This window comes from Myxine glutinosa, chromosome 2 (genome assembly GCF_964187855.1).
Source record: "Myxine glutinosa chromosome 2, kmMyxGlut1.1, whole genome shotgun sequence".
NCBI classification, from domain to species: domain Eukaryota; kingdom Metazoa; phylum Chordata; class Myxini; order Myxiniformes; family Myxinidae; genus Myxine; species Myxine glutinosa.
The window spans coordinates 166,422,564-166,442,788 of record NC_136262.1 but is presented as its reverse complement, the minus strand read 5'-3'; the positions used below and the strand labels follow the sequence as shown (position 1 = coordinate 166,442,788).

Genomic DNA, 20,225 nt, shown 5'->3' with positions numbered 1-20,225 from the left:
TATCTCTATCTATCTATCTCTATATATCTCTGTTGTGGAAAACCATTCAGGTCCACACAACTTTAGTCCAACGGTTTGGTTTAATTGCATTTAGATCATCACATCATTCCTGTAAGTAGAAATACACAATAAGCATACGATGCGACATCTCATAAAGCCATTCATATCAGTCAATGCAAGCAAGCTAGTTATTCTATAAAGGCGTACCATAAACGAGGCTACAGATGTAACATGTCACAAGGGAGAAGTCTCGGAGCACTGACACAGCAACGGGTCTTATAGTCACGCCCCTAGCGGTGACAACAATGACAGCGAGCAGCGAGCATCCCCACCCGGGTTCAGTACGGATACGATTTCACTACATTCACCCCCCCCGTCAGAATTATACGGCCGCGTGGCTAAAAGCGAGTGAGCGTCAGCATGAATAGGGCGCGGAGTATCAGTCGGCCCAACCGTAGCGGGCCGGGCGGCGAATTTCTCTGCCAGCACGCGTTCGAAACTCCCCGGGTACGGCGTCTCGTAACCCTGTATCCCCGGTGTCAGAGGCGTCAACAGGGTCGGGTGATGAAGGGGGTAACGCCAAGTCGTCGGACCCGGGCAGTCTCGACGGGGGGAGGGTCGGTGGACTGTCGGCGATGGGAGCGTCGGGAGAGGCCATAGTCTCATAGATGGGTTCGACCGGTTCGTCCGATTCCCTACTAAGGTCGTCGACCCCGCAAGGGGCAAGATGACGAACGGAGACAGTAGTCTCACGACCATCAGACGTCATCACACGAGCATGCTCAGGATTAGCCTGGAGAATCTGCACTTTGTCCACAAGGGGGTCGTACTTGCTCGCGCGAACCGCCCGTTTAAGGTAGGCCGGCCCGGGCCCAGCGAGCCAACTGGGCAAAGACCGTATACACCCCGAGCTCCTGGGGTGGTGGAAAAGTCGCTCGTGGGGAGTTTGGTTAGTTGCCGTACTCAGGAGTGCCCGGATCGAGTTCAACGCCGCAGGTAGCGACCAAGCCCATTTATCGAGGCCCCGGCCGTGGGTCCGGAGATGGAGCATGACGGCCCTCCAGATAATCCCGTTGAAGCGTTCGATCTGCCCATTAGCCTGGGGTCTGTACGGCGTGGTGTAACTAGACGCAATGTTGTTTTGGAGCAGATAGCCGCGCACCTCCTGAGACAAGAAGACTGCACCCCGGTCGGTATGGACATAGGCCGGGTAACCGAACATCGAGAACAAGTTCTGTAAGCATCGCATCACCGTGGCAGCAGTCATGTCCGCGCACATATAAGCAAAGGGGAATCGTGAGTACTCATCAACGATAGTGAGCAGATAGCGAGAGCCGCTCGACACCGGCAAAGGGCCCTTGAAATCCATCGCCAAGCGTTCCCACGGGCGTGTAGCCTTCACCAGAGTCCCCATAGGAGGGTTATAGAAACGCGGTTTGATTTCCGCGCAGATAGCGCAGTCGCGACAGATACGGCGGATATCGTCAATCGAGTAAGGGAGATTCCCATTCCGCACGAAATGAGCGAAACGCGTTACGCCGGGATGGCCCGCAGTAGCATGCAGCACCCGTAGGCCCTCCAACGAGGTGATACCAGCACATGTAGTCGGGCGTGATAAGGCATCGGCGGCCTGGTTATCCTTCCCTGGGCGATATTTGATGGTGTAACAGAAGTCGGCGAGTTCGATACGCCAGCGAGTGATTTTCTCGTTCTTAATGCGCTGGGCGTGTAAGGTGTCGTACATGAACGCAACGCTTTGCTGGTCCGTGATGATTTGGAAGCTCCGCCCGAGTAGGTACGGGCGCCATCGCCGAATAGACTCGACGATCGCATACGCTTCCTTTTCAACGGACGAGTGCCTCCGCTCAGCGGAGGTAAGAGTCCGTGAAAAGAAAGCCACGGGACGTCCCCCTTGGGAGAGGGTCGCCGCGATGGCCTGATCCGAGGCGTCACTTTCGAGGACGAACGAGCCGCTCTCGTCGATGGTCGCTACGGCGGCTCGGGCGATGTCGGTCTTAAGACCTTCAAAGGCCGTCAATGCGGCCGAACTCAGGGGAAAAGTGTCGCAGGCCACAAGGGGGCGAAGTTTCGCGGAGAAATTTTGCACCCATTTGGAGTAATGGGCGAACAGCCCAAGGGCGCGTTTCAGGGACGCCCGATCGCAGGGAGGGGCCATGTCGAGCAAAGGTCGCAGACGTTCCTTATCCGGAGAGACAGAGCCATGGGTCACGGTGTACCCCAGAAGATCTATGGTGCGTAGGGAGTATCGGCACTTATCCTCGTTCATAGTTAAGTGATACCGTTGCGCGACCTCAAGGAAGCGCTTCAGATTAGCGTCATGGTGCCCTTGGTCATATCCACAAACCGTAAGGTTATCGAGGTAGACGAAAACATCGGTTAAGTGCTCCCGCGCAACGAGGTCATCCATGGCCCTCTGGAAACAAGCGACCCCGTTCGTCACCCCAAAGGGCAATCGTGTAAATTGGTACAACCGCTGCCCCGACTCGAAAGCGGTATAGATACGATCCGCCCTAGAGATAGGGATCTGGTGGTACGCACTACGGAGATCGAGAGTACTATAGACCGAATACTGGGATACCTGTTGCACTAGCGCGTCCATCCCCGGAAGGGGGTAGGCATCCAGCTGTGTAAAGCGGTTAATCGTTTGGGAATAGTCGATTACCATGCGTTTGCGATGGGCCTCGCTGCGCACCACTAAGACCTGAGCGCGCCACGGCGACCTGCTAGGTTCTATGATGCCGTCCTTCAAGAGCTGAGCCGTTTCGTCCGCAATGAATTGCATGTCCGCGCGAGAGTAGCGTCGCGATTTTACCACAACGGGGGTACAGTCGGAGGTTAGATTGGGGAACAGCGAAAGCGGCCGGACGTCCATTTGCGCTAGGGCGCACACCGTTAGCGCGTCGTCCGGCCCCACAACAAGAGTGTCAGGCCCACCGAACTCCATTACCAGACGTCCATGCAGCTTAAGAAAATCGTGTCCTAGCAGAATATCAGCACATAATGCGGGTAAAACCATAAGGTGTACATCAGGGAAAACCCGTCCCTTTAGCACGAGTTTCAATCGGCATTCCCCTTTCGTGCTGAGCCGCAGTCCCTGGGAAGCCATGAAGATCCATCTCGTAGACCGCCCGATCCGCCATCCATGCCTGAGCACAAGTCGTTGGTCGATAAAACTATCCGTAGATCCGGTATCCACCAAGGCCTGAACACAATGGCCCTCAACCATAAGGGGAATAAGGGCTTGAGCCAGGCCAGACGAGGCAGCTGGGAGCGGGACTGAGCCCCCCGAATGGGTCGGTCCAGCCTCGCGGGTGGATCCTACACCAGCAGCAGTTTTGCGAGCGTGGCCGGAGGCTGTGTTGGCCATGGGGATCCCATTATCGTCATCAGAGGGCTTTCCCCAGCATTCCGGTGTTTCGCGATTCAAAATCCGACGAGAAAAGGCCTCCGTAGTATTTGACATTGCCTTTTGACACTCCTGGCAGATAAAGGCTTCCGTAGTATCCGAAATCGCCTTTTTACATTTTTGGTCGCTTTGACAAGAGGCTTCCGTAGTATTCGAAATTGCCTTTTTACATTTTACAAAGGCTTCCGTAGTATTCGAAAGTTGCCTTAACTCTTTTGACGGGGCGGGGGCCGCCGTTAGCTCGTGGGCGACTCGAGGAGTACGAGGGGCTTGGTGAAGTGTGGCCCGTGGTTTGGCCAAGGACGCGGCCTTTGTCCCCGATGGAGAATGAGACGGTGGTGGCTGTCCGGTGGCGCCAATCAAGGTCGTCTGAGCGCCCAGCGGGCCGCAGAGAGCGGCCCTCCCCTTCGAAGTCGGGTAAGGTGCTGGGCTCGTGGGTTCTGCTACGAGCCCGTTCAAGGTTGCTGCGCCCGCGCGGCCGCGGCTGCGCGAGTCGAAGGGCCGCGAGCCGCGTGCCGATTTCTTGCACACTTTCGCGTAATGTCCCTTTAGCGAGCACAAATGGCAAATAGCGTCACGTGCCGGACACACGACTCGGGCATGACGAGGCCCTCCACAAAAAAAACATGCGGCCCCGCGCAAGGCCTTGGGTCTGCTGGTCGTAACGGCAGCTGTCAGGGTAGGGTCATCCTCCGGAGCATCCCGGAGTTCAGCAGGCGGATCCACGTCCTCGTCAGTGGTACTCTCCGGCCGGGCGTGTAGTGAGGTGCCCGCCAAAAGGCGCGTGCGATCATAGGCGTTCGATTGCATCCGCGCTTCGGTATACACCGTCGCTTGCTCAACCGCCGTAGCGAAGGTCAGGTCGGTCTTCTCCAAGAGTTTGAGACGTAGTTCCTGGGAGGAGACCCCAGCTATGAAGGCATCTAAAAGTCGATCATCTTTAGCTTGCTCGGGAGTCCGTGGCTCCTTGACGCTGTCCAGCATGAGCTGCCGGAGCTCCTGGGCGTAATGATCCATAGGCTCGTTGGGCTGCTGCCGTCGCGTCTGCAGCAAATAACGCGCATACACAGGGCTTTTTTCTTTTATGTAAAGCCGCTTGAGCTCCGCGATGGTAAGATCATACGTCGTGCATTGAGCGACCGCGTGGTAGACCCGGTAGTCGATTTTTGAGTGTAATATCGCCAGCTTCGCGGCAGGCGTCGGAGCGGTCTCAGGCTCGTCAAAGAGATGCTCCAGTTGTCGGAGCCAGTGCTTGAGTTGCAAGCCTCCGTCCGTGGCTTGTGGGTCGGCGCTGAAAACGGACACCGTCAACGTCTTGTTGCCAGCCATGTCAGCAGATCTTAAATGCAATTAAGTGTTGTGGAAAACCATTCAGGTCCACACAACTTTAGTCCAACGGTTTGGTTTAATTGCATTTAGATCATCACATCATTCCTGTAAGTAGAAATACACAATAAGCATACGATGCGACATCTCATAAAGCCATTCATATCAGTCAATGCAAGCAAGCTAGTTATTCTATAAAGGCGTACCATAAACGAGGCTACAGATGTAACATGTCACAAGGGAGAAGTCTCGGAGCACTGACACAGCAACGGGTCTTATAGTCACGCCCCTAGCGGTGACAACAATGACAGCGAGCAGCGAGCATCCCCACCCGGGTTCAGTACGGATACGATTTCACTACAATCTCTATCTATCTATCTCTATCTATCTCTATCTATCTATCTCTATCTATCTATCTCTATCTATCTATCTATCTATCTATCTCTATCTATCTATCTATGTCTATCTATATGTATCTATATCTAAATATATCTATCTAGACTATATATATATATATATATATATATATATATATATATATATATATATATATATATATATATATATATATATATATATATACTATCTATCTATATCTATCTATATCAATCTATCTGTATATCTATCTATTTGTCTTCTAACTTGCTTTTACCAAAAGCAGGTTCAGTGACGCCAACATAGTCCCATGGCAAAGCAGTGGATTCTTTGCAGTGGAAGATCTTACCAGGGGAAGCCAGGGTCGAAATTTGTATTTTTCTCAGGGTGTGCGCAATATCTCGTCTATCCTTCGTGAAAGACACTGTGGGATCTTTAGCATCCACCCACTAAAGCCAGCAGCGCCAATATGACGGTTTATAGCTGGGTCGGCAATCAAACGCGATTAGACAGCTCAATAATTTGTGCACTACCTCTGCAGCATTCTGTCGGACGCATAATATAATAATCATGGTTAAAAAAAAAAAAAACCTCGCAAAAAAACATATCCCATTGCTTTTTAAAAATGAAATGGAGTGTATGTGGATAGTATGAGGACATGATTTGTATGCATCAAAGAACATGTGAGATAACTAATATGACATGCATGTAGATAGGATACTGACATGATGGGTAAAGTGACAATTTTTGTATTTGACTTTTTTGTATTATTTGTATTTTTTTATTCATGTTTTTATTATTTATTTTGTATTATTTATTTTGTATTATTTGACTGTATATAAAAGTGTATATTTATTTGACTGTATATTTTGTATTATTTATTTTGTATTATTTATTTTGTATTATTTGACTGTATATAAAAGTGCACGCAGAGGAAAAGCTGCTTTATTCAAAATCAACAATGAACAAATGATAATTATTCCCACAGGAAAACCAACAGATGTCTCAGTATCCTCCTGCGCTGGATTTTCCCAGTTTCATCTCCAAACGACACCTCCCTCAACGCAATCAAAAGGCAAGCCCATGTGATTTTAGTTGGAAAATGACGAGCAATTCGAAAATGCTTTATTTTCTATGAAAGTCCTAAAAATATTTTTTATTCCTTTTTGCAGGTTCTCAATCAGTTACTTCCCTTTGTGCTTCAAAGTTCGCGATACTGAATCTCGGTATTCTGTTGCTCGTGTGAGCAAAAATTCCTGTGTACTTTGTTCCTTTGTTCATGCTTTGTTTGAATTTGAATAAAACTTATCCAAGCATTCTGTTGAAACAATGAACAGTGAATAAACAAATACAGGTTGTGGAGGTTTTTTCCCCATTTTTCATCATTTTAACGTGCTGTTACAAATTCAAACAAATTCTTATAAATTACTGTCACCTTCATTTGAATGTTAGACTTGCCCCAAATATGTTCCCGGGCTGACTCCACAAGAAGTGGGGGGAATAACTGTGGCCGTTAAAAGAAGAAGAAGAAGTAGTAATAAATTCGTAGTAGTTATTGCAGTGGAAACTTTGAGAAATGCATATTTCACTGAAATTAATTAATTTGAAAATTGAAACATTCCATGAGCTGGCTTGTTTGAGTCGTATCGATTTTGACATACGATACACATGAGTTCTGCACTTTGCATGACACGTAGTGTTGACCAAAAGTTCATCCCTGATCCAACGAGCACAACCGAGGTTTGGAAAAAGTGTGCAGCTGGGACAAAGTTAGGGTTGATGAGTGAGTCAGTAGCAAAGCTTGTACGTAAATGCCTTTATCAGTCCACCGCACAACTATTTGAACATTGCCATAGTGCAGTGGATATTATGATAACAGCGGTGGTCAACATTTCTCCCTACAGAAATATGGAAGTTTTTTCCATTTGGGAAAAAAAACTGTCCTTTTGCTCAACAAAGTTTATTATCTGAGCAAAATATCTACAAGCAAGGAGTTCCATTGAAATATATGTTTAAGCCAGTATGATCAAGTTTCCCCTAAATAATGATAACCAAACATAATGGTTGAATACTTTGCTGTAATGTGCAGGAATTTGAAGTAATTCTTCATCAAAAACACTGAAGGATCTTTAATGTCCACAGACAATCAGCGAAACATCCTCCAGGTTCTCCAGCTTAACGACCTTCCGATGGATGGCATATACATATGGAAGCCTCGGTCTGCGTGTGAAACATCTGAATGAGAATTTATAGCTGGGTCCAGATTAGAATCCAGGCTATCCAGTTCAAAAGTAAGTGCGCATCCCTCTTAGAATATCCTGCCAGAGCTAAAGGCGGCATTAGGAAATGGAAGAGGCAAAATGAGGCGCACGAGAGGCAAATAAACAGCGAAAGTGGTGACCTCTCAGATGTATTCAAACAAACCGTCATGGGTAACTCTTCATAAACAAGGTCTAAAATTATTTTTGAAAATATTTTTTTTAAATGTTTTTTTTTTTTTTTTTTTTCCCCCTTTTTGTTGTATACTGAGTCAGGTCTTGTCAGGTCAAGAGTTAGAACACAGAATGGACTAGGAAGCAACATAGCAAAATGAACAGCAGAAACAGGGCAGAAATGCCAACAGCATTGCCAATGGAGAAAATACATGGATGAACAAACAAGAGATGTGGGTAACGATGATGGGAGGGTCCGGAGGGGGGGGCGGGGGGGGGAGGGAGGACAATGCAAGGGGTGGACAAGATGGATACAGAAACGATATTTGCGGGTGGGATGGTGTAACAGGTGTAGAACACATCATGGTTTTGGACGTGGGATGATCTGAGATGGTGGTGAACAGCTGTCTGGAAGACATAAAGGGAAGAAAGAGATTGAAGAGAATGTGGAGTTTGGTTCCACAGGTGGGAAAGATAAATTAATGACTGGAGGTGAGCAGGATTTTGTGAGTTTTAGATTTTGGGATTCTGGATTTTGTGAGTTTTACTTGAAGGAGGTTGCTGGTGGACCCCATGCACCCTGCAGATACCTGACATGGTCAAAGCATGGAGGGGACAGTGGGTGCAACACCAGAAAGGAGGCGGAAGCAGACACAGACACCATTGACCTGTCGACGATGGTGAAGTAGTAGGCCCATAGCCTCACCTTCATTGCGGGAGATTTCAATGATCTTGAAGACCTTTGTTTCCATAGCGTCAACTTGAGCAAGGTCAGAGGTAGGGGTGCCAGCCCAGCAGAGAGGGCAGTATCCCATCAAGATGTGGTGAAAGCCTTATATGTGGATAGCAGAGGTCAGGTGTGCAAAGGACGGACTTTGCACGACAGATGATTCCCAATCGACTGGCTTTGGAGGCAAACTTTGAAATGTGGTTTGCCCAAGAGAGATCATGGCTGAGTGTGAGACCCAAGAGTTTGAGAGACTGCACTTTTTCAAGAGGGTTGTTGAGAAAGTATGTGGAAGCATTTGCAGTACTAGGGCGTGCCCGTACTAAATTATATCCCCCCCCTCTATTTACATGAAATGGTTTGGTCCATTCGCAAAGCCAAAGCGAACGGCTTGCGAGTACGGTAGAACCCCCCCCCCCCCCCCTCTATTTACATGAAATGGTTTGGTCCATTCGCAAAGCCAAAGCGAACGGCTTGCGAGTACGGTGACCATAGCTCGGTAACTACTTCTCCGATTAATATGAAACCTTGAAAAGGCACATCCTCAGGTCCCCAGCAATATACCTGGCAAGTTTCAAGTATATCGGACCCGTGGTTGTCGAGAAACAGCGGTCACAGACAAACACACACACATACAGAGATTACTGGAATTATAGATAGACTAGGGCATGCCCGTACTATATATATGCCCGTACTATATATCTATCTAAAATTATATCCCCCCCCTCTATTTACATGAAATGGTTTGGTCCATTCGCAACGCCAAAGCGAACGGCGAACGGCTTGCGAGTACAGTGACAATCCCCCCCCCCCCTCTATTTACATGAAATGGTTTCGTCCATTCGCAACGACCACAGAACCCCCCCCTCTATTTACATGGAATGGTTTGGTCCATTCGCAACGCCGGCACACGCGATCGTTCGCTGCTCTCTGATTGGTTGAATCGTTTTTTGGACATAGCTCGGTAAGTAATTGTCCGATTAATATGAAACCTTGAAAAGGCACATCCTCGGGTCCCCAGCAATATACCTGGCAAGTTAAAAGTATATCGGACCCGTGGTTGTCGAGAAACAGCGGTCACAGACAGACAAACGTACAAACGTACAAACGTACAGAGATTACTGGAATTATAGATAGATGCTCCTTTCAAAAAGAGAGAAGGAGAGAGAGGGAGAGACAGATATGTCAAGATTAAAAGACATATTCCAAATGTTTGACCAGCTTGTGATTTTCTCAAAGTATGAAGAGAAGGAAGAGGCTGTTTCCTTGTCTGTCTGAACGATGAGGAATGTCATAGCAGAGAATGGAGTCATCAGTATTGAGATAAACGGGAATTTCCTGAGAGTCAGATAGATCATTGATGAAAATTAGGAATAGGATGGGACCTAGAACACTGCCTTGGTGTACTACAGCTTTGACAGGGAGAAGAGAAGAAAGATTTCTGCTGAGACGCCACATGTTTGCTACGAGAGTGGAGGAAGTCAGTAATCCAAGAGTGGGGTTAGCCTTGGATGCCATATTGCCATAGGCATACAGTGTGGAGAGCAAGGCGGGATGCCAGACTGTATGAAAAGCACGAGATATGTCCATTGAGCTGATCTGATCTGATCTCATGTCTGACAATAAGGGCGTCCATCCATTATTTGGAGGGTAGAAGCAGCATGTCCAATGCAGAGTGACCAGTTCAGAATCCGATTTGATGATATCAGAAGAGGCCATTTGAGAAAAGGAAGGATTTAATATCAAATGTGATGATGAATTCCATGACCTTTCTGATGGTTGGAAGTAAACTAATTTATCTGTAGTTAGGGACCCGTTTTTGCACCTTTTTATGGGAATTTTATGGGAATATCTCTCGTTGAGAGAGAGGAAGACAAATGATGAATTGCGAAAGATAATGGGAATAGAGCCTGTGATTGATGCTGTGAAGAGGAACAGGTTGAGATGGTTTGGTCATGTATTGAGGAAGGATGAAAGTGACTGGTTGAGAAGAGTGATGGAAGTTAATGTAGAAGGAAGTAGAGGACGGGGAAGACCGAGAAAGACTTGGCTAAAGATGGTGGAAGAAGAAATGCGGGCAAAGGGGTTAACAAGGGGAGATGCAGAAAATAGGGCAAAATGGAGAAGATTGTCATGGGGACCGCAAGGCTAACCCCCGCTCTAGCAGGGAACATGGCCTTAAAATGCATGTTGTTATGGAATGCAGTGATGTTGGCGGATTTCCAAGCACACGAAAGATGACTTAGGACAAACGACAAGGTGAAAATGGCAGAGAGAGAGAGAGAGAGAGAGAGAGAGAGAGAGAGAGAGAGAGTGAATGAATGAATGAATGAGAATGAGCCGCAGAGCAGGTTTTTAGGACACGAAGGCTGATGCCATCCAGTTCAGTTACATTTCCAGAGTCGATGGTAGTCAGAAACCTCACCACCTTCTCAGGTGCAAAATACAGGGTCCAGGAGAATTTGTGTGTGACTGGGAAGTGTGGGTACAGAGAGAGAGAGAGAGAGAGAGAGAGAGAGAGAGAGAGAGAGAGAGAGAGAGAGAAGGGTCTGGGATACAAAATTTGGAAGCAAACACATAATTGAATCATTCAGCCTTCCCATGAGCGGAGTCCGCTGTGGTGCCAGTTGTAGAGGGGTAAGGGATGAAAGTGGAGATAGACTTAACAAGGTACCCCCAGGTTTCAAAAGAAGGTGACAAGTTTGAAAGTTCAATCTTGAGGTTGGACAGATGGTGTTTTCTGCACACTCACTTGTTGTGGACTTTGTGGAATGATCTGAGTTTGCCTTTGGTCAGATTTTCCTCCCAGGAGGAGCATGCAAGTTGTTTTAAGGCAACTAACTGCCTCACCACAGCTTTCGTTCAATGTACCATGGGTAGGAGGATGGGTATAACTGAATACACGATAGGATGAATCTGTGCACGAGAGAGAGCAGGTTTCTGTGGAAGAATTCCCTGGCTGAGTTAATATCAGGGGCGGTAGATATGGGAGATCAGTCCTGAAGTGTGATGGCTGCTTGCAGAATGCAGTCCCTGTTAGTTTGTCTGAGTGAACTGCCAGACTCGCCGGTGTTGAGGCAGCTCCTTGAGAAAAGCCAGAGAAATGTTATCTTTCACAAGCTTATGATCAGATACACCAATAGGAGCAGATGAAGAGCAGGAGACATTTGTAGGAAGTTAGTCATCACCAAGTCCAGAAGGGAGGGTTTGCCATTGGGAGAAATCCGGGTTGGAAAGTTCACAAATTGAGTCAGTCCCATGGAGTCACAGATGTCCTTTGATGCAGTGCCATCATAGCTGATGAGAGAGGTACCACCACACAGCCAAATTGCACGGTGACAATTGAAATTGGCAAATATGAGGAAGAGAGAGTTGGGATGAGTGGTTTAAAGATTGTCCATGTTATCTGAGAGAGAGAAAAAGAGAGAGAGAGAGAGAGAGAGAGAGAGATGTACATAGAGTCATCCTCATCACTGTTAGGAGAATGGTACAATACTCAGGTGAACAAGAGGTGGGAGTGGAAGTGAAGTTGCAGCCAGAGGTACTCCTTGGGGTTGGGAGGTGCAAGATCAGTGCCAGGGCAATGGGAAATGGAGTTATTGATGTAAAGTTCAACTCCACTGCTGGAGCGTGGTTCAGTCCTATAAAATCGGAGCAGACAATAACTGCGGAGAGAAATCAAGGAGTCAGGGACATCCTGTGGGAGGAAGGATTCTGTGAAACAGATAACGCCTGGTTTATCGGCAGTAGCCTGGATTGAGAGATCTGTCAGGTCAGAGAGGAGACTTCAGATGTTTGAGGTCCACACAGTTAAAGACAGGTGTGACGAGGCGTTGGGAGGATGCAGAATGGGAGGGGGGGGGGGGAGGCATGACGTTCTGAGGGGGTGGGTGGCGGTGAATATTTATTCTGATTCCAAATTCCAAACTTTGACAAATGGAGATAAAGATAGATGGATTGGAGATTAGAATGCTTGTTGAAGGCACAGAGAAATGTGGTGCTGTGAGAGTGGGAGGGGGGGAAGTTGGGAGAGGTGTGTGTGAGGGGTGGGAGAGGTTGGTTGACCAGGTGCAGAGCTGACAAACAGGTCAGAAAAATAAAATAATCCTTGTGAAGAAGAGCGACATATACGTATATATTTATATATATATATATATATATATATATATATATATATATATATATATATATATATATATATACATACACAGTATATATATTGGTGGATAAGGACATTTATGAAGGAGATACAAGGGTTAAAATGCATTACTAAAATGTTTTTTTTTTTAAAAATAAGCATTTTAATGTAATTTCGATTCACTTTGGCAAAAAAGGTGGGGGGGGGGGGGGCGTAGAACCAGATGCAGAAAGAAATTCAAGTGTCAATGAGAATCACTTTGGAGTGAAAATAAAAAAAATTTGTTTGCTTGTTTTTTATTTTTTGTGCACGATGAGGAAATTGGGCAGTATTGAGGAAATAGAACATGCTTTAGACCCCATCAACATTTACACCCTTTAGCTCTCTTAGTATACCCATTTCGACCCTTTGGTGACCTATAGACCTTCTTTGACCCTTTAAATACTTTTCAGACAGAAAGGGCTTTTACGACCCCTTAGAAGGTGAAAGAGTGTAAATGTCTAAAAGATACATTTAATTCGTACATAATTAATAGATAGTTTTGATTCCCATTGCATCTTGGGATGATGTCTCTTTTCTCCCTCTAGTTTTACACCTCATTGGAATGTACTTATTCTGCACTCCACACATTTGCTACTTGTAGGTTTCCCATTTCTCTGATGCTGATCGTCCTCTTTTTAGCCTTTCCCAATCTACATCACCCAACTCACTCCTCATACCCTCAGAGTTTGCCTTCCTGAAATCTAATAGTCTTTCTCTAATATCCCAAACTCTAACTCGTGACAAAATCCATCCCCACGTTATGTTATGGTCATTTGATCCGAAATGCTGCCCTACCTCCACCTCCTCCACTACATTGGGATTGTTACTGAGATGGAGGTCTAACACCGCACTCCCCCTCATGGGTCTATCTACTCGTACAAACTGGGTTAAAAGACCATTCTGGACCACATCTAGGAAATCCTCATCTACTCTACCCTTTTCCTGTTCCTGGATCCAATCTATCCCTGGCAAGTTAAAATCCCCAATAATCTAATACTCTTCCCTTACCATATGCCCTTCTGTATTCGTCATGTACTCCTCCTTCCTCACACCAGGAGCCCTATAAAACATCTTACCTGTATATTACTGTTTTTACAATCTCTGATCCCTACCTGTACAGAATCCTCTACATTAATTTCCTCCTTAATGTCATCCCTTTCTCTCAATGCAAAGCTGTCTTTTGCCCAGATTTCTTCACCTCCTCTTATTTATTTTTTCCTTCCATACACTTTGTATCCGAGCCTGGTGTTGGCTTAGCGGTTAGGGTGCCGGCTTGGGATCCTAGGATTCTGAGTTCATAATCCCGGTCAATCGATGAATTAACGCCAGGGGGGCCGACTCAGCCTGTGTTCAAGCAAATTGAGTATCAGCACACTGGTAATTGGGGCACTGCATCAGTGGCACAGATATGCCTCCAGAAAAATGATGCAACCAGCAACCACAGGCTGCATCTGAAACAACAACAATCTTTTATCCTTCCTGTTCTTCCAGTTACTCTCCTCATTCAACCATGTTTCTCTTCCTGCAACAACATCACACTCCTCAATATCTGCTTTGGCCTCAAGCTCTTCCATCTTAATATTTAAACTCCTGGCATTGGTTTCGAATGTTTAACTTTTCACTTGCTGAAATTCTATTTTCTTTCCTGGCCTCACTAATCATGATTACATCATCAGTTCCTTCCTTTATAGCTTCCTCATCCTACGTTAACCTAAAAAGTTTGAAGTCCTTCCACAATCCCACTTTCGATTTAGAGTGTGTCCATCATTCTGGAAACGCTCCCTTTGTCCTCGAAAATGCAAAACCTTCATCCCTACGCCATCCCCGAGTCATTCGGTTGACATATATCGCTCTGTTCATAAATTCAATTGCATTTCCAAATCTTGGGAGAATCCAAGAAAGCATGACCTCAAAACCCTTTGCTTTCAGCCACTTACCCAATATCCTGCATCTATATTTCAAAGGGGGTTTAAGGGGTCTCAGGGGTCTCAAGGGTCTGCGGTGTCTAAAGGTCTAAAAGTAGTGTTGCAATATTTTGTAACGGTTGGATGTAATGGATTCGTTTGTAACGGTTCCCCATGTGTCCTTGCTCGTTAATAGACGTAGGCATTGCCCATTGATATGTAGTGAAACGTTGTCACTGTCCAGGTCACGTTAAACAGTGTTCATATGTTTTATACCTCTCCCACCTCCCCCAAAGCCCTCCCCCTCCCACATTTCTCCCGTTGTCCCTGCTCTCAAATGTTGTGTTTGTGTCCTTCCCCCTCTCCCCATCTTGTCTGCCGCTCCCCTTATTTTTTGTGTTTTGTGCGTCGGTTTGACTTTTTGTGTGATTAATGTTAGCTCTTTCACGAGCCTCGATCTTGTATACAAAAAAACAAACAAAAAAAACAGTACATAATTAATAGACATACAGTACTCATATCAGTCCACCGAGGTTTCACCCCCACCGCCCCCCAACCACTCACCCAGAGGGTTGGTGGAGTTTCACAATTACGAATTCCCGCTGTGCAATTCAAAACGCATCACCACGCATCGCTATGGAGACGGGCTTGTTTTAACTGAGGAAAATGACTGCACCTGAGTTGCTGTGCTGTCATGATTTACACCAATCATCATGCAAACATTTATTTTGCACAAATTTATTTTTAACATACGTGATATTACATTTTTATAAACGATTGAAGTTGAAGATTTAAGTTAAAAAAAAAACAAATATAAAAAAAAAAAAAACATTTGTTTAAAAAATAAAATAAAAAACCTTCGGACATATACTCAGGAGAGGTAGGCGCATGCAGATCGAGCCGGCTAAATTGACGAGACAGGAAGGCAAGGCACAGCAAGTGATGTGTTGGTATAATTTATGCACATGACGTCAGCGTCGTCATCGAGTCAGTGTGCTTTTTTTTGGTTGAATATACATGGATATATATACATGGATATAAACACATTTTGCTTTGTATATGACATACACTGTCCTAGTTATTATTTTTCTCATTCAATCACTTGCATTTCTCTGTACAGATATCCCTGTAAAATGGCATCTCATTGGATATTACGTCGTTCCATGCAAACCATGCAGGAAGCTCCTTAAACGCTCACAAGCTGGTGTAGGATGCCCATAAATTGTAACATTAAGATGTGTTCTGGTCAAACAGCAAAATTGGTGCTGAGATGATTTCTAGAGTACAGTCAAAATTTGTTTTTGACTTTGTTTACAACTTAATTATGCTTGCATTATTTAATTATGTCAAGCTACTTGTCAAACCGAAATGTATAAATATTTGCATACATATATATCGTATATCTTTTAGCTCTAAAAAGCCATTACCTTTGAGCACTGAAGATAGTATTCTTCTGAAAGGTCAAGATTTTAAACAAATAATTTTATTCTTTTTACGGCTCAGTGTGCGTTTACATTCCGCATAATATATATATATATATATATATACAGACTTGGCATTTAATATGGAATTTTTTTTTTTCTTGACTTGGGTTTACTTTCTTAACTCAGTGTATATATATACTAGAGTCCCTGTATATAGAGAGTTGTGTCAACTCAAATTTGGACGCCATTTTGTGTCTAAGTGTGTCGGATTAGATATACATGTACATTCGCGATATGGGGTGATATATTCTAAACCTGCTAAAAAAAAATTTACTACACATATTTAGTCTTATTATTACATACAGGTGATATTTGTTTTGTCAAAAACTCAGCTATTGCCGTGAAAAAGAGCTGTGTAGTGATATTAAAAGTGGTATGGCAATGCATATTACAAGCCTAGTTATTATTCGCTTCCCCCTCTTTGCAGGTTTATGCTCCTTTCCTTTGATGCAGTGATGCCTAACCCTAACCCTAACTCGGTCGATTACACCTCACCACCACGCACTGCATATAAGAGCTAACATTATAAGTAAGACAAACCAATGCTGTCGTTCTCTGAATTTTAATAACTTTTAGAAAGGAGTGTGGGCATTTTGCCCACACTCCTTTCTAAAAGTGTGGGCATAACATAAGAGTGTGGAGTGTGGGCAAAATCCCAAAATCCAATCTAATCCTCTCCATAAGAAAGGAGTGTGGGCATAACCAACACAGTTTAATTTTAATGAGCTGTCATGTACTAGTACTTCCACAACAGAAAATCACATGGACAATCTTCCGGAAGATGGCCAGACAAATCGCTAGCTCTATCGACCACATGTATATTGATATCAAACAGGGATAACAGCTTTTGAAAGTTGAGCCAGTTTTAAATGTGGGTACACAAATACACCTGTTTTACTGCATTAATCACCTAGAAATATTGTATGTTTTGGGAACGATAGCTGTCACCAGGTTAAATATTGTTACGGACGCGGTTTAGATGTTATTTTTGACCGAGCGGTTGGTATTACCGCGACTGAACAGTTATTCCCCGACTAGACCCCGATTCCACCCAGACGTTGACCAAATCGCGCTATGCTAAATCAATGATGGAAAGGACACAACGACTGGGATAGATGAAACGACGCAAGGGTACAGTTCTCAAGACCTCCGGAGGAGGGTATAATTACAGTGGTGGAGAAAAGGGGGTAGATTACACGGTAGTGAGGTAAAGACACAGAAGAGATAGGCACTTAATTACAGTCTTATCTTATCCCAGACAGACCACAGACAAATGGAACAAGGCTGACTTACACAGGGATTGATGGCAGGAAGGGACAGGTAGTCGATAGCACAAAGTGCACCTTGGCTCGGGGACAGGATAAAGCACGGTCCAGTCCAGAGATGCGGGGAGGCCTCACAGCGCTCGGAGGGTACGTCTTGCTTGCTCCAAGCTCAGCGCGCATCTGACGTCACCTCCCTCTTCCTGCGCATGCTCAGCGGGGAGTGACACGCCCTCGGCTGGTTGGCTCCGCCCCCCTGGGGCCGATCCGCCGCTTCCATTGGGTGCGGGGGTTACCGGGCTCCGCCCTTGACGAGGAGCTGACAGGGAGCCCCTATTTGGGAACCCCGTCGAGCACATGTTCGATGGCGGCTCGTTGGGAAGGCCTCATGCCCTCCCAACACCCCCTACTAACCAAGCTGGAGTGAGGACGCGCACTCCCTGTGCACGCCGCCGCCGTTGCTGTTGTTGTTGTTGTTGTTGTTGCTGAACCGTGAGGAAGAGCTGCGGGGAGGTATTGGGAGGTCCTAAACTTCCTAACGGTGCCATACAATCACATTCTGGTGCAACGAAGGGTCAGAATTAATGGAAACGAGTCCTTAACTGACATAGACTAAGAATAACTAGCAAGATGTCCTATAGTTGTCTTACATGAGATGCGGTGAACCTGGGCACGACATTTAATGGGGGAAATAGGGGGAGGTCGGGTCTACAGAGTGTTGTTTACAGAAAATGGGACTAGGGAATGGGGGATTGGGGATAGTTGGGAAGTATTGAGGAAATAGGGGAATATTTACAAGCGGATATGGATGGATGCAAATCCCATATCCGCAACAATATATAGGGATTGTCCAATGTGCAAAATCTTCCATCACTACAATTTGGCCATAAATCCCGGGGTGGGAAATATTTGAGCAAATATGCCACAAGACGCATGAGCACTGTACAAAGCAAACAATAACTCGTCAAATTTTGGACGTATGGATGGCTGCACAACCCGCAAAAAAATTGAGCAGGCCCCCCCCTAAAATTGCTTTTATGATTGCCGATTAGGCTAAAGATTTTAAACCAAAAAAATAACTTGCCTCGGAATAAGTTTTGAATGGACGGACAGACAACTGAAAACAAAACGGACCATGGGTTTCCCACCCCTATAAAATCAAAATTAATTCCCTCTGAAAAAGTACAGTGACATTGCCCGCAGACTACCCAACCGCAGACCAGGCAATGTCACTGTACCGGGACATTTCATCAATCAATGACAATATGCGGTCCGCTAGGACTACCCGAAAAAAATTGAGCAGGGTTCTTCCCACGGAAATGCATTTTTGGTCAGCTCCTTGAAGATTATAAACAAACACTGATCTCTGATCATCAATTTGGTTTCAGACCAGGTCACTCTACTCTGGACATGCTGCTTCTGCTGTCTCAACAATGGATGGAGGTCCTCAATGCCAAACAGGAAATTAGAGCTGTGTCCCTCGACATATCACGTGCCTTCGACACGGTCTGGCACCCCGCTCTGCTCACCAAACTCTCCTCCTTTGGTATCCATGGAAATCTCCACGCATGGCTGGCGGACTTCCTCTCTAGTCGTCGTCAACGTGTGGCCCTGAATGGGTTTCTCTCATCTCCTCTTCCTGTTCAGGCTGGAGTTCCCCAAGGCAGTGTTCTGGGCCCCGTGCTTTTTCTGGTCTTCATCAATGATCTCTCTGACTCTCTCGAAAATCCTCTCTATCTCTTTGCTGATGACTCCACTCTCTGCCGCTCCATTCCTCTTCCCTCAGATCGGCAGTCTGCTGCCTCCTCACTCTCTGAAGACCTGGACAAAATCACAGACTGGTCAAACAAGTGGAACATGTCTTTCAATCCTGACAAATCTCACACTCTTACTATGTCTCTCCGAAAAGATCGACTGGACAACCCTCCCATCTACTTTCTCAACAATCCTCTCCAAGAAGTTCTGTCGCTCAAGATTTTGGGTCTCACTATCTGCCATGATCTTTCTTGGGAAAACCACATTTCCAAGCTGGCCTCCAAAGCCAGTCGCCGACTGGGCATCCTCCGTCGTGCGAAGTCCTTCCTCGGCACACCTGAGCTCCTCACCACATACAAGGCTTTCATCCGCAGCTCAATGGAATACTGTTCTCCCCTATGGGCCGGTGCTCCTGCCTCACACCTAGCTCGGCTTCACGCTGTTGAAACCAAAGCTTTCAGAATTATTGGAATCTCCCGCGATGAAGCTATCTCTGAGGGCCTTTCACTCACTCACCGCAGGCAGGTAGGTGGTCTTTCTGTCTTCTACCGACTCCTCTCCGGCCTTGCACCCCCAGCTCTCTCTGTGCTCTGTCCCCCAAATATTCCTACAGTTCGCACAAGATCTGCCAGCAACCCTCTGATGGTTAAACTGCCGAAATCTCGGCTCTCCGCTCACCTTCACTCTTTCATTCCTCTTTTCTCCCGCCTCTGGAACAAACTCCCTCACTCCCTTCAATCCCACTCCTCCCTCCAGGTCTTTAAAACAGCTGTTCACCACCATCTCTTATCTTCCCCCATCCAAAACCTTGATCTTTTCTACCCCCGCTAATTCACCCCAGATCCACCTTGTTTGAAATTCCAACTTCTTTCCTGGAAGTCCTGGCAGTGTCCATATGTTTTATACCTCTCCCACTGCCCCCTTCCCACGCCCCCCCCCCCCCCCCCCAAAGCCCTCGCCCTCTCTCAGATCTCTCGATGTCTCCATGTCTCTCGGTCCCTGCTCTCAAATGTTGTGTTTGTGTCCTTCCCCCTCTCTCCCCATCTTGTCTACCGCTCCCTATGTTATATGTTTTATGTGTCGGTTTGTCTTTCTGTGTGATTAATGTTCGCTCTTTCACGAGCCTCGATATTGTATACAAAAAAAAAAAAAAAAAAAAAAAAAAAAAAAAAAAAAAAACACAAATCGCTTCCCTTTAAAAGGGTTTTCAACGGACAGACAACCAAAAAAAAACCGAGCAGATAGAATTGCTTTTGAACATCGATCATCAAGCGGCGTGGGCCTACCTGGCAGAGTCTCGAGGAGTCGATCGCTTTCCAGCTCTTTCGTCTGACTTTCGCTTCCCAAATTTGT

At 46.0% G+C, this 20,225-nt stretch overlaps 1 protein-coding gene across 1 annotated transcript in view; it reads left to right on the top strand.

Annotated features, from left to right (window-relative positions):
• CNTFR (ciliary neurotrophic factor receptor) overlaps positions 1–6,490 on the top strand; it is an 88,097-nt gene extending 81,607 nt beyond the window's left edge. Inside the window, exons 8-9 of the mRNA XM_068106805.2 lie at positions 6,117–6,203; positions 6,301–6,490. Coding sequence (XP_067962906.1) covers positions 6,117–6,203; positions 6,301–6,374 — 161 coding nt within the window. The 3' untranslated portion in view covers positions 6,375–6,490. The remainder of the gene's footprint in view (positions 1–6,116; positions 6,204–6,300) is intronic.
• The last annotated feature ends 13,735 nt before the right edge of the window (positions 6,491–20,225 follow it).